This window comes from Rhamphochromis longiceps, linkage group LG16, assembly GCF_057381845.1.
Source record: "Rhamphochromis longiceps isolate RC_006_pf linkage group LG16, R_longiceps_female_GT1.1, whole genome shotgun sequence".
NCBI lineage: Eukaryota > Metazoa > Chordata > Actinopteri > Cichliformes > Cichlidae > Rhamphochromis > Rhamphochromis longiceps.
The window spans coordinates 30,373,559-30,387,703 of record NC_140572.1 but is presented as its reverse complement, the minus strand read 5'-3'; the positions used below and the strand labels follow the sequence as shown (position 1 = coordinate 30,387,703).

The 14,145-nt window shown below is 41.4% G+C and overlaps 1 protein-coding gene across 27 annotated transcripts in view; it reads right to left on the bottom strand.

Annotated features, from left to right (window-relative positions):
* Window positions 1–14,145, bottom strand: part of clasp1a (cytoplasmic linker associated protein 1a) — a 93,472-nt gene that overhangs the window by 42,481 nt on the left and 36,846 nt on the right. For 26 of the 27 annotated variants that reach the window (XM_085385235.1, XM_085385236.1, XM_085385242.1 and 23 more), the window contains exons 9-12: window positions 2,823–2,960; window positions 2,412–2,485; window positions 1,486–1,578; window positions 1,222–1,367 (exon numbers count right to left, since the gene is read on the bottom strand). In XM_085385235.1, the coding sequence (XP_085241361.1) occupies window positions 1,222–1,367; window positions 1,486–1,578; window positions 2,412–2,485; window positions 2,823–2,960 (451 nt within the window). Of the gene's footprint in view, window positions 1–1,221; window positions 1,368–1,485; window positions 1,579–2,411; window positions 2,486–2,822; window positions 2,961–13,662; window positions 13,834–14,145 lie in introns of those variants that run through there. The other variant, XM_085385256.1, reaches the window with a different exon arrangement.

Sequence of the window (14,145 nt, the reverse complement as noted above, 5' to 3'; positions counted from 1 at the left end):
ATTTACCATTTATCATTTACCACAAGGTGGCAGCGTTATACCAGAAAGTCAAATCATGTTTACAAACTCAAAGTGTTTTCCAATCGAGGCAAACAGATCAAAACACCAGTTTTACAACAATAAAACAAGACTCGAATAAATACAAAAGCATAAATAACAATAAACACTGTAAAAATTTATAAGCATTAATTGTTTATAAAGTTTTTGAAAAACCCTTTCAGATGCTCATTCAGATGCAGTCGCCAATGCAGATGGAGTCGCATGTTTAACTTGGGAGATGTTTGTGTTGCTGGATGCACTTCCTGACACAACCTTGTTTGTTTGGGCCTGGGGCTGACACTCAGAGCACATATGATTCCTGAAGCTGGGACTGGGTCTCCTCCCGCTCTTAAACCAGGGATGTTCACGCATAAAAGCATTGTTAATTACCCTCAGGCTTTCATTTTATTTAACTAATTATTTTATTATTAAAATAAATTAATTGTTACACATTTAGATTATAAAAAGATCATTTAAAAAATCTGCTATGACAGGAAAACCAATCAACTCAAAGAAGAGAAAGAAAAAAAGCTAATTCAGTTTTTCTGTCATTTACTTAGAGTTCTTTTTCTTGCCATCCAGGGTTTAAGGACAACTATGTTTAATTTTTTAAGGTACATATTATTAATACTGTTTTTAAAAAGTCTTCAATTAACTACAGCTTTAACAGAATTTGAAGAAACAACAGCTGCAGTGAGTCAACCAGGGAAATAATAAGAAGAATTCAAAAAGGAGGTCTCTGAAAGAAATGGGAAAAGAAAAAGAAAAACAGCAGCTCACTCACTGGTATAATTCTGCTTCCTGGTGGTGAACGTTTCAGAAAACAATTTGCAGGTGACTGATTACAGCAGGTACTTATACCTAATGGCCAGTTGACAATTTACATAGGTGCCAGCTTGCCAAAGGGTCCGAGTCAGCCCACTGGATGGGTTTACACAGCATGAAATAAATCTTCATGTGCATATTATAACAACAACAGACTCGATGTATGTGGAAAAACTGAGATGTTGTTGAAATCTCACTTATTTGTCTGAATACATGTCATTTCATCTGTTCATCATCTGTTTTTTTAAATGTTAAATTATTCTATAAAATTGTTCCCAGACATATGTTGATGTTGCAGGTGGTTAAGGGTGTTGCAAGGCTTCTAAAATCTCAGTCAGTAAAGTCTTCTTGTCTTACCCCAGCGTGATGCAGGCCTCTCGGACCACCTGGGAGCGCAGGTCTTTAGCTGACAGCTTGAAGGAAGCCTCAAGAAGTCGAAGCTGCTGAGGGAAACCTTCATAATCAGTGGCCCCCGCCAACATGAGGGAACGGACCTTCTTCAGCTACAGAGGAATGAGAAAAGAGAAAAAAAATGTCATGATCAAATATATATTACCTATCATCTTTATATGTAAGTGTGTGTGTGTTTTAAAGAGGACACATGTGCTTCCAGAATCTCACCGCAACCACTCGGTGCTCCCAGTCATGTTTGTCATCAGACAGCACTTCTCTGATCTTGGTCAGCTGGTCCTCGAGCTCTCTGTTAGAGTAGATCTGTGCACAACGGGACAGGAAGGGAAGCCACAATATTAGCAGGACTTATTTCAATATGGTGCACCAAAGTGACTGACCCCAAATCACCAGACTGTGCAGTTCCTCTAATGTCCACTAGAGGCTCAGGCAGTGAATCAGTCCCCACGTTATTAAAATGTCCAACTTTACAGCAGAAATAAACATGTTTACAGACTGATACAAAGACTGTTTTGGTGCAATGTTTTAATCAAGGCTTAAAGTTTGCATTGTCGGGGGCGTGGCTGTAGCTGCTAACTGCCTGTGAGGCTTTACCTCAGCTAATTGGAGTCCCTGAACTGGAGCTCTGCAAGGTGTTTGTGCTGTTGGAGCCTTTTGGAACATTTTTAAAGCAATAATCTGATTACTCTAGATAACCAGATAACCAATTAGCTAGCATTAACTGCCTTTTGTTTTGTCATTACCCCACCCTTTTGTCTCAGTGCAGCCAAGAGCAATAAAGCTAGAATTATATCAGTTTTTTAAATGCTGTCTGTTTTGATTAAACATCCAGGTGGTGTGAGATGAAACATCGTGGATTCATTAAAGTCAATCTGACATGACATCCAGAAATCATGAACGCCTTTAAGTCATGTGGAAGTAGTTTTAAGGCACTTCATGATTCAGCTGTTCAAGCCAAGAATCCCAACCACATGATGATAGCAACCTGTGCTATCATCATGAGATGGACCAAGTATTTTGGACCATCACACAGGTGTGGACCAATTACCTCTAACACTCCTAAAGCCACACCCTCTGGGAAATCTAACTACCATCATACTAAGCAAGGTTTCATATGGAGAATGTGGCCAGCTCACCTGGACCGAGGGCACGTCTTCAAAGGCTTTAATGAAATCCTCTTCATCAACAGCACCAGCAGCAGCTTCTTTACCTTTGAAAAATATACATAAGGCATTTTAAATGGTATTCAACAGCATCTTTTAAACTACGAATTTGACCAAAGAACAGAAGCCTTGGTTCAGTCATTAACAACCTGCTCTCAATGCAAGCACATCTATGACAAACGAAAAACTGCCGTCAAACAAAGATTTCTTTCTAAAACATAACGAATCGCCAGCCAACAGAGCTCGGCTGCCTGAGGGTAAACTGTTATGACCCAGGGTTAAACTAAAATGTGAATAACTGTTCATTAAATCAGAACAAATAGTGACTTTCAGCAGCAGATTATTTATTCCCAGCACTGAGCTGAGCTTGAACCTCTCCCTCACCCGTGGGCTTTGGCGTGGTGGCTGAGCTGGGTCTTCTGACAGAGCTCACTACAGTCCTCCTGCCACTGGGTGGTGCTTTGGAGGAGGAGGAGGAGGACCGGCCTCCGTCCACAGAGTCCTCATCCTCAAAGTTCTTATCTGCAAAAAAGAAGAAGAAGAAATGAGAAAGGGTGTAGGTGACTTAGGCTTTCAATATAGGCTGGCTGACTGTGAGAATTATTTCCCGTAAGGATCAATAAAGCACCGTTCAGTCATCGTTCAGAGGCTGAAATCATTCTCTTAAGTGTTAAACAGCCCTGAGTCATTGCTGCGTTGGATAACCTCTCAGGGGGGAGAGTGCAACACGGGCAATCTGTCAGGTGGTGTATGTATCTGTGCACGTTTTAATCATTCCATCCATCTGACTCTAATCTGGTTTGGCAGCAGTGCACACATGGCCCCCGGCGTCACCTGCCCAACGTGACCACTCACACGAGGGATTAGCCGGTGGTGATATCCGCCAGCTGAGGCACGGAGATAAAGGCGGTGTTTGCAGCCATGATCATGACCGCTGTCTGAGGACATTTAGAGACATTAACTTGCTGTTTAGGAATCAGGTTTGTGCCTTGTCTTTTATTTGTGGAGCCACGTATAATAAACTGATACATAAAATAGAAGCTTCATCCGCACAAGCTGCTCCCTGCATGAAAATCATCATCATGACCAAGAAATACAAAACATGACAGGGACAAAAAGGCAACAGGTTGGCAGACATGAGACGCACAGAGCCAGAGAGAGCAGAGCAATAACAGACAGACAGGAAGCTGTGCAGGGCAAGACGAGCGCGGCGAGGATGAAAATGAGGACAGATAAATGCATCGTTCTTACGAGGGCAGATTTTCTTGCACATCAGCTTCCTCAGCATGTCTTGGCAGCAGCCTCTAACACACACTCTCGCTTTCTTCAGGCATCTCTGTCGAATGGATTGTGTGTGGCTCCGGCACACTCCCAGACAAACCAGCCCTCTCCCTGAGGTGTGTGTGTGTGTGTGTGTGTATGTGTCACAGTAACATCACTGCTGATGCTGTTGGACTAAAGGCTCTAAAAACAGGGAGGGGTCTGAGGTTATGAAGCATTTTGTATTTACTGAGCACAGTTCCTGTACGATGACCACACTGTCGTGTTTAAATGCAGTTTCTCAAAAAGAAGTCAATAATGATGAAGCTTTATCTGTTGCTTATCGAAATGCAGGTCTCGGGGGAATCAGAGATGCTCAGACCTTCTTTATCCAGCCTCGTCCTCCAGCTTGTCTGAAGTGTTCATAAGCCAGCCGATAGATATTTCTTTCCCTGGGAGGTTGGAGGCATCCTGGCCAGTAGCCCAAAGCACCTCGCTTTTTGATGTGGAGGACAAACCCCTCCTGTATGCCCACGTTCTTCACCCTCTCTAAGAGACACTCTCCAGAGGAAGCTCCTTTCTACTGCTTGTATCGGTGATCTCATCCTTTGTCACTGCCCACACCTCGCGTCCATAGGTGAGGGTCGGAATGTAGATCACCAGTAAATCAATAGCTTCTCTGTGGCCCTCTGCTCTCTCTTCACCACAATAGACCAGCACAGCATCCTCATCACTGCAGACCGTCTCTCAATTGCTTACTCGACTCTCAACCCACTCATGATCAAGACCCCTGAGAAACACAGCCTTAGCTCTGTGACTTAGCTCAGCCAATTCTCATCCCAGCCGCTTTATACTTGACTGAAAAACAAAACAAAAAAAACAACACAATGTGAGCTGGAAGTCGAACTGACACGTCACCCAGAACACAGATGATGAACACAACGTCTCAAAGAGCCAAGATGTGATCCTGGGTCCATGGAAGTGTGCACTTTAGAGTAAAATAACCAGTACAATCCACACACGAGGTGCAACCAAAGAAGCTCGGTGGGTGCTGAGAAAAGACGTGCAGATGCTATTCGCTCTCTATTCTCTATCGATCGATCTCTATGTGGCTAAACCTCTCAAACAATGAAAAGCCATTAGCTTACTGTAAACCCTTACTTTGCTGCCTGTAAAAAAAAAGACGCACCCCCATGTGCACCTGATATTGGGATTCTCCGTCCCACAAATGCTGCAGGTTGAGCTCCGTTTTGTATTATTGAGGCCCAGAAACACGTGGGGCTGCAGACCCACAGGGCAGATTCAAAGTGTGATGCTGTGGCTCAAAGCTCTGAGCTTTGCAACGACCTACACGTGACAATTATACACTTACTCTGATAACTTATGCCCCACTTGCTCCAAATAACATTAACACACCCAAGAGAGGCCAATACAGCCATATCAGACACAACATAACATAACGTATTAAATCTGCAGTAAAGTGTCTGCTGTAGACATTCATGAATTTAAACTTTGTGATTAAATTCATTATTTTCTTTCCAAAATGTTGGACACTACAAAGACACCTGTGTACACACCTTTTAGGCCAATTTAATATCAAAAGGGTTGTTAGTAAATATGGCCCCATATGGACTTTCTTTCCTTGAGACCATGAGACAAAAGCCCCCTAATCAGTTGCCTGAACCACCCTAACTGACTCCTTTCATCTGTTTGGATTTATTTTTGTTTCTAGAACAGCTCTTTTAGGTATGATCCTTGCAATCCATCACACCACTGTTAGAAAGTCTGATTAAGTGGCCAAGCTGCTCATCAGCGCATCTATTTTTTTTCCATGTTAAAGGAAGTAATCAGTTATCAGACGTCATCCGTAGGCCAGCAAAACCAATAGCCAATCACCTAAACACTCGCCCCCTCGCCTCTTCGTAAAGGCTAACAGCTCGCACACCTAAGCAGAAAGCACAGCGCCCGACCACACAGATGAGAGTATTGATCACAGCTGTCAGAGCAGCTGCTGCCAGCAACGCTGACACAACGGCTGGATTGTGTGTGTGATTTATCCAGGGAGCAATTAAAGCGGCATGCAACATGAGATGAGCAGTTCTCTCACACACACACACACACACACACACACACACACACAGAAGAGTGTGTGCCACAGCCTGAGGCGGGTCATTAGAGCATCTGAAGGTAAGTGAGTGGTGACAGCAGCAATCAGCCCACAAGCCTCTGGACATCACCTCCATCTTCCTGTAAAGGTTTCATCACTTGTAACAGGCGGAGGTCGTGAGAGACGTCAGCAGTTTAATGTTTTGGGTTTTTTTGTCAGACTAAAACTGTTTGTTCAGTTTCTCATCGATCTTTACACAACTGTGATAAAACACAACACTGGTTACAAGTACTCTGGAAATGTATCAAAAGTATCTGCTGTAGCTGTGAAAGTAAAGCAGGTTTAACACCTCTGTGTTTTATCATCACAGCAAAGCAAAGACGCAACCAAACACGTGAGAAATACATTTCATGAGAAAACAACAACAGTTTATCTGCAGGGGAGAAACAGCAAAAATACTAATCATGTGACTTTAAAAGGGGACCAAGATCTGCATCCATATTACGTTTTTATTTCATCTTAAATTCACTTAAGTATCAGTTAGTTTCCAGCGTGGGTAAGAGAAGAAATGAAAGCAGGGACAGAGAGCAGGTTTGTGTGGGACAGGTCGGGAATTTTGCTTTGCAGAACTTAAAAACAGACACATTTGAATTCTGCAGGTTTGGCAGTAATCATGTCAAGGAGAGGAATACTGCATTTTATCTGAACTCACTAAATGCAATAAGCCTGAAAGGAAGAACTGTAATGAGTGCATCTTTCTAATTTTCTAGTCTTATAATGTACACTCTACGACCCACAGTGATACAGTTTCTTTGGATAAAAGCTAAACACTGCAGTGTGGACTGTTGAATGTTGATAATTAAAATAGGGGATATTTTCTCAATGGGATAAAAAATGCTGTGCACTCCCACATAAGAAAAGGGACACTTGGTATACCCCACATCCAGCGCGAGTAACAACGCGATTACATCACCTCCTTCTGAATGGGTGTGTTTTAACCAAATTAACTGCATTTTTTTTTTTTTATTTTGTAGACACATATTCTCATTTCAGTTTTCATTTCTTATTTCACTGTATTAACTCGTTAGTGTTGTTTAACCCCCTCTGAAAATAAAGGTGCAAATCCTGTTGTTTGAGGACTGAGAGGTGTGCTGCCTTTTCTGTCCACTAGGTGTCAGGATACACTGTGGGTGCAGTGCACAGTGGAGCTGTCAGAGCTGGCAATAGTAATCTGCATGAAGCCCAGATTTATATAACAGCGAGGATCTTTTTATACAAACAGAAGAAAAGCTCAGGGGAACGGGGGATTAACTGAAAGTTTAGCTCAGGAAAATTCTCTAAATCAAGGACAGAGGGAGGGCCTCTTGCTATCCCACCAGCTCGCTCGGTTTTCTTCTTCACCTTTTTGTCCCTTGGTACCCCCTAAGGGAGCCCAGAAGAGTCCATCAGGGATCTTCATGAGGCCCAAGGCGGTGTCTCCATCACTCACTGCAGCAGTTTAGCTGGTGTTATATAAGACAGCTGACTGGTGATCAGTGTTATATCATAATAAAGACTTCCTATGTTTTCCTAAAACAACAGAGGAGGATTTTTTATTTTTTATTTTAAAAAAAAAAAAAAAATCACCTTCTGCCTGCAAATTATGTGCTGATGAAATCTGATGTTTACCATCTCCTGAGATTTGCACAGTGTCCCATTTTATTTTAGACCTCATGACTTCTGTTCATACCCGTTTGTTACAGACGGGATTTGATCCGTCAAATTTCGAACAGAAAACTGAGCTTCTTAGAACCACCGAGCAGGAAGGAGCTCACGTCCCTGTGAATTTCTTAGCTGACAACAATCAACATGTGATCAGTTCACCTATAAATCTGTTTGTTCTTGTCTTTGTATGACTGAAAGAAAAGTTATGGAAATATAAAACAAAACCAGATTAAGAATTATAAAAATAAACACGGAATAAATTAATTTGAGGTAAAAAATGAACATAAGACGATAATCTAAATAAAAATAATTAGTAAATGAAATTATAATTACAGGAAAAAAAAAAATCCTAAAACATTTGACCCCCCCTTTTTTAAGGTGAATAAATACTGAAGTAAATTAAGACAATTATCAGCATTAAATTAATTGTTTTGGTTCATATTAACAGCTGATTTATTTCTCTTTATTTTTTAAATACTGCCAGCAAAAAAAAACAACCCCCCCCCCCAAAACACACTCAAAAAGGCCACTCACATACACTCCTCTTGTGGTGTTCAGGTTTTTTTTTTTTTGGCGCTATTTAATTAAAATCTGTCATTTTTTATCACTTCCTGTCCAACAGGATGGTGTGGGCAGTCTGACACAGTGGTCTCATTACTTCAGTGAGCCTGTGGCTACACATGTCTGTCTCTGTTTCACTAAAACTGTTTCCCCTGGTGTCACCCTGCTTTCAGGGTAGACAAAAAGCACAAAGAGAATTATCGATCACAAGTCCAATGAGCAACGAACACCTACTTTTATAATCCACTGTGGTGATGAGAAAAAGATCCACCTCACTGTCTGTCCCAGTGTTAAGACTCACTTTGTGCAGTCTTTGTTTCCCTAATAACTTTTTCCTCGGGTTTCTGATTTGCTTTTGATAGCACTTAACTTCATTTTTTGCATTATCACAGTTTTTTTTTTTTAAATGAGAAAGCAGGATTAAGAAGCTAAATCCATACATTACATACAGACATGTAGCCAAATGAGGAAAGAGAGGCCAACAGAGAGTCAGACTAACAAGAAGCCAGAGCTAGGTGAAGTTGTTCAGGCAGATAAACCAGGTCAGAGCCTGAACCACGTCATTCCAGTAAGTGTGCACCTGTAGGAAGCTGCTCAGCACCTTGGGCTTTGACACATGACACAGGATTGGCTCTCAAACATTTGCACATGGCGGCGACCTCACACAATCAATGAGCAAATACTTAAATGATGACTGGCAGGTAGAATCAGCAGAAACGGAGCAGGTTTCATGACCTGATTCGGACTACCAGCACTACAGTTTAATGTGCAGAAGCAAATTTGGTCATATGTTTTATGGACATCCATGACCACCGATGGGTACTAGGGCAGGGCAATATGGCCAAAAATATTTATCACGATATATATTTGAAAATTTGTGATAATGATATAACTGACGATATAACTGACGTGAGACAAAATACTTTACAACTCCACAACTTTATTAGTGCAAAAAAAACAAAAACAAACAAAAAACCCATCAATGTATTTTCACTTAAACAAACAGCTGTTTTCTATGCAAATTCCTTGCTGACAGTTTAACCAAAAGGCATTTCCAGTGGAAACTGGCCGACATATCCTGAACTATAACCATGTGTAATATATCTACAAAACTTAAAAAGAGGTTATACACACACAATACGGTAATACTATGTTGAAGAACAGTACGTATCACTCGGCGAGGCTCCTGACTACGGAAGCCGTAATGCTATGACAATCCATCAAGCAGTGCGGCTTTGTAGCTTATCAAAGTCGTGCTAAAACATTTTTTTACAGATTTTTGAGCGCTGTGTAAGACATAAAAAGTTTGAGGTCAGTAAGCACAACCAGAATTCATACATAAGGCGCACCGGATTATAAGGGGCACTGTCAATTTTTCAGAAAATAAAAGGATTTTAAGAGCGACTTATTTTCCGAAAAACACGGTAATAACGATGGTCCGCTTGCATGCTCTACCAAAAATTGTACTTTGGTGTGTATTTGACGAAAGCCAAACCAGTTCCACACCACTGAAGTTGCACCATTTTTACAAACCAATTCTGGTTCATCCCTTCACTCAACGATCCGCTTTCGCCCTTCTCGTTCTCCGTCGCCGCCATGCTTTTTCTGCCACGTGCGTATGAAAACAAAGGCACTGCGCATGCGCGTTTGACCCATATTCTATCACGATATTTCATTTTCGTATCATTGCCTAACATTATACCGGTATTACTGTGAACGGTATGATATGGCCCAGCCCTAATGGGTACCTTTGATGTTTGACTCTGACACTCAGACAGAATTACCACTTAAATGCACTATTCGCCTGGAATACCAGCTTATCCTGCTGACTTGGTAACCCAAATTTGGACAAGCAGAAGAAAATAGATAATAGAAAATGGATATCTATTTTTAAGAGTAACAGAAAAAGAATCACCAAATGAGAGCAAACTGCATCTACAGCTGAATCCTGCAAACAGATTACATTGGATTTTTCTAACAAATACATTCTCTGAGATTAAAATCCTTCTCAGAGGACAGCAATTACTGGCATTGCAAGAAACTCCTTAAAAGGTTTGTTGACTTTATTCCAAAAACAAGGGTTGAAATGGAAGTTATACTTTGAATTTGCTAATATTGAAGTCTCCCATAGATTTCTATTTAGCATTAATTAACATTCTCTCAGTGTTTCCAGTGACAGTGTTTGCTTGTTACTGTTTGGGATTTGCTTCACATTCAGGTCTGTGCTCCCCCAAATGAGCCTGTTCACAAACTATTTGCACAGATTGTGAGTGCAGCAGAGTCTGTTTCCCGAGCAGAGGGGCCACTGCTGTACCGGCCTCTTATTGTGCCCATCAAAGACGCTGTTTAAACCCCAGAATCACAGGACTAGAAGGGCTGTCTGCACGATTCACTTGGCAGAGAGCAACAGTAAGACAAAAGCATCATTCAAGAGGTTTATACTCATCTCTTCATTTCTGTGCATCTCCCTTTGTTTTATATAAAGTCCTCCAACACCCCCCCACCCCCTTACACAGTCTCGCTCGCATCAGCTGTGTACTGATGAACAATTATTACAAAATTATTTATTTGTGCGTAATATTAAAATTACACAAGAGGGGTTTAAATACCTCATTCAGCTAAAATAGAAGACATCTTTCATTCAGATAGTTCTGAGAATAGTTGTCTGGTTCTTTTGGGTCAGCAGTGGTCTAACTATAGCAAACACACTGGTATGTGTGGCTCTTGTTTGATAGCTATCTCTTAACTTTGTGATGAGTTGCTTTGTCATTTTGCTGATATATAATCAGATGTATAATAAATGTAGGCCTTAATCAACAGACGCTGAAACTCTGGTGAAAGTTTATTTACAGAGGAGTTATAAAAGTCTGCACAGTCATTTATAAATGTGTGAACTGACAGTGAATTCCCTCTGGCAGGGGGGGTGCTGAATGATTTTGCAACCGAAAACATTAAAAACAGATGATGTTGACGTCTCTTGTAACATTTAACTGTCCTGCTGTGATCTAGTTTTTGCAAACAGCTGGAAATTTGTACATTTTGCTAATAAACTCAGTTGGCAATGAAGAGTGAACTCATTTGCTCCCAGCTGTCGACATGCAAAATGTATGTTTGAACCTTCTATTTTTATCAGTATGGCCTCTTCGAATCAAAGACATTTAAAGAAAAGGTACTTCTTTGGTGCTTTAAAGCCAAATCCTCCTCCACACAGTAAAGCAGCCAATGGCAGCAAATACACAGCATGCACACACCCACACACACACATTAATGAGCTTGTTAAGCTCTCTGCAAAGCACCACTTTCACTGTGTGTGTCACGATCAAAGAGCTTCCTTAGAATGAAGCGCTCTCCTTTCTCCTCGTTCACACACTGGAGTTATACTTGAAATCAGGTTTCACAGCTCAGAGAATCATGTCATTTCTCATTTTACAGACAGTCCCCGACATGATGTCACATGAGTGAAGAAACTCTGTGACTCTTACAACCTGAATTAACATATTTTGTTTATTTTCCAGTCAAGAAATAGATGCTTAAACTGGCTGTCATGATGAGGCTGAGGATGCAGATCTGCTCATCACAGCTGAACACTGAGGGAAACAAAAACCTGCAGAGTCTGCAGGGTTTATGTAACAGCAGCAGAGCACAGAAAGGGGCTTGTGAGAGCTCACACACACACACACACACACACACACACAGAACAAATGCACACAAAATGCCTTGGGAATTCAGCCAGTCACAAAAACACTGTGATTGTGTTCAAGAGCAGCTGACATGGCGTCCCACCCACCCACCCACAGCTCTCCTCTGTGGTTATAAATACAGCCTGGATCTGAAGCCTCAGTGTGCACAGATCTGGAGAAATAATACAAACTTCTAGCTCACATCCGAGATATCCACACAAGCTATCCATCTGAACGATGCGCCACGGTAAACCAGACCTCCAAACAGTTTATACATGATTAGAAATCGTCAGAACTCACTGATTTTACGAGTGATTTTAAATAGATTTGGCTTGTTACAAAGATGGAGCTGTATTTATGATACGGGACAATTTAAAGTTTTAAATGCAGCTTTTATTAGCAAACTTACAGCTTATTTTGTGTTGAGAGCAAACACACAGATGCTTGGAGGTTTAATATCTGTGCATAAGTGAGCCTTTGTGTTTCAGTAGTTCTTTCTCCTCTCTGTAGTTTATAGAAAATAAAACATTTTATATGCATGAAATGTATATCATACATAAGAAAGGAAATGTAAAGAAAATGGAACCAAAACAATAAACAGACTACTCCCACACACTGTTATGAAAACCTAAATATTAGTCACAGAACCGCTCCTTTTTTTGCAGCTGGTCTTAAAGTCAACATTTGGCTTGCTAGCATTAATGAAGCTTTGAAACAAACTGCACTGGATTTATTTGGCTAATTTTTGTGGCCCATACTACTCTGCTTCCAGGTAAAATCACCCCTGAGCAGCTCGAGATTACCTTCGCCTCACCCCTGTGGCCGTGTGAAAGCCGAGCACAACAGCAGAAATGAAGCATGAAGCGATCGCAGCAGGTCTGGAACACGACCAGGATCGCCCTCACACCGCCCCACACGATGTCATCTCTCCTGTCAGAGGAGCGCTGACGGTCTGTTTCTGATTTTACGTTGACCTGCAGAATGTTTATTTGGTTCCTGCTTAATCAGAAATTCACCAACATATCACACGCGCAACATATTTATAGAAACTAAGCGAGTGGAAAGGACTCTTGTTTATTTCTACATGTGCTGTATCAGTAGTGGAAAATACTGCAGCAAAATAAATCTCTGACTTCATGTTTCCTAAAGCCTGTTTCGCCCACTTCATCAGGTTTCTTGGAGCATCCGCCTATTTAAAAACGCACCACTCCCACTGTGAGGATGACCTGCTTTCTTCATACAATTCAAGTGCTGCAATAACTTTAGTTCCACTTTGGTTCTTAAAAGAGCTGCTGCTGACTGCTGCTCTGCCAGTGACTGAACCGCTGATGTAAAACTGCAAAACAAAATTCATGTCGGGGCTGGCTGCTTTTATAACGAAACGTCAGCAGAAGCAAGATTTTTTTGTCCTTGTATACTCCTACCATAAACCGAAGGTGTGCTTATCAAAAATTATACGCACAAAAATATATAATTGAAGGGATTATGTAACAAATTATCTAAATGATATAGAGAAATGTGTAACCATTTCCAGGATAAGGAAAATCAAATTGTCCCTCGTGGCTTCAGGCACCAGCAGGCATTCTCCAAACAAGAGGCAAAAAAATGTGACACTACCATGTGCACTGCATGGAGAAATCACAGTGTGACCGCTGAAAGCTGCTGCAGCTTCGTCACAGCAGTCACACTTATAATTATAACGCCACGCTGCTGCAGAAACAACCGGAGACTCCCTCCTCGATTGCCAGAGCTATCAAAAAAGTACAGAAGTGGCTCAGAGCTCAGTTTGCAGCAGAAAAAAAAAGATTACATAAAAAGATAAAAACTCAAACACAGAGCAAAAGAGACGATGATAATATTTTGGGTGTTTCAAAGCGTGTGGTCTGAGAGCTCCTCGCATTTCCAGTCTTACCTTCTCCAGCTGTCATGGTGCAAAGCTGCTGAGCAGAACAGGAATGCAGATCCACAGCTGATCGCTCCACCGATCGGTCAGCTCTAACCGAAGTCTCTGCCACCTCTCTCTCTGTTTACCTCACAGTACTGCCACAGAAATGGCTGCTTTGTTTTGCTCCCTCCCTCGCTCTTGTCGATTTATCCCTCCACAGTCTCTCACTCTGCTCCCTCCTCCCTTGTCTCCTTCCCTGAAAAAACAGCCTGTCTCTTTCCATCTGTCTGTAGTCAACCATCTAGAGAGTGAGCAATTGTATATTTTTGCACTTTTGAGATATTTTTAATCATAAAATTAGTCATTTTAGCTGATCTGTAACAGATAAATGAAACACTAAATGGATGGGATACACCAAGAGAGCTGTAAAAACACGATACTTGTGTAACATATAGCACTTTAGTTGCTGAAATAGCTCAATTTTGTGAGAGGTAAAGCTACGTTTCGTAA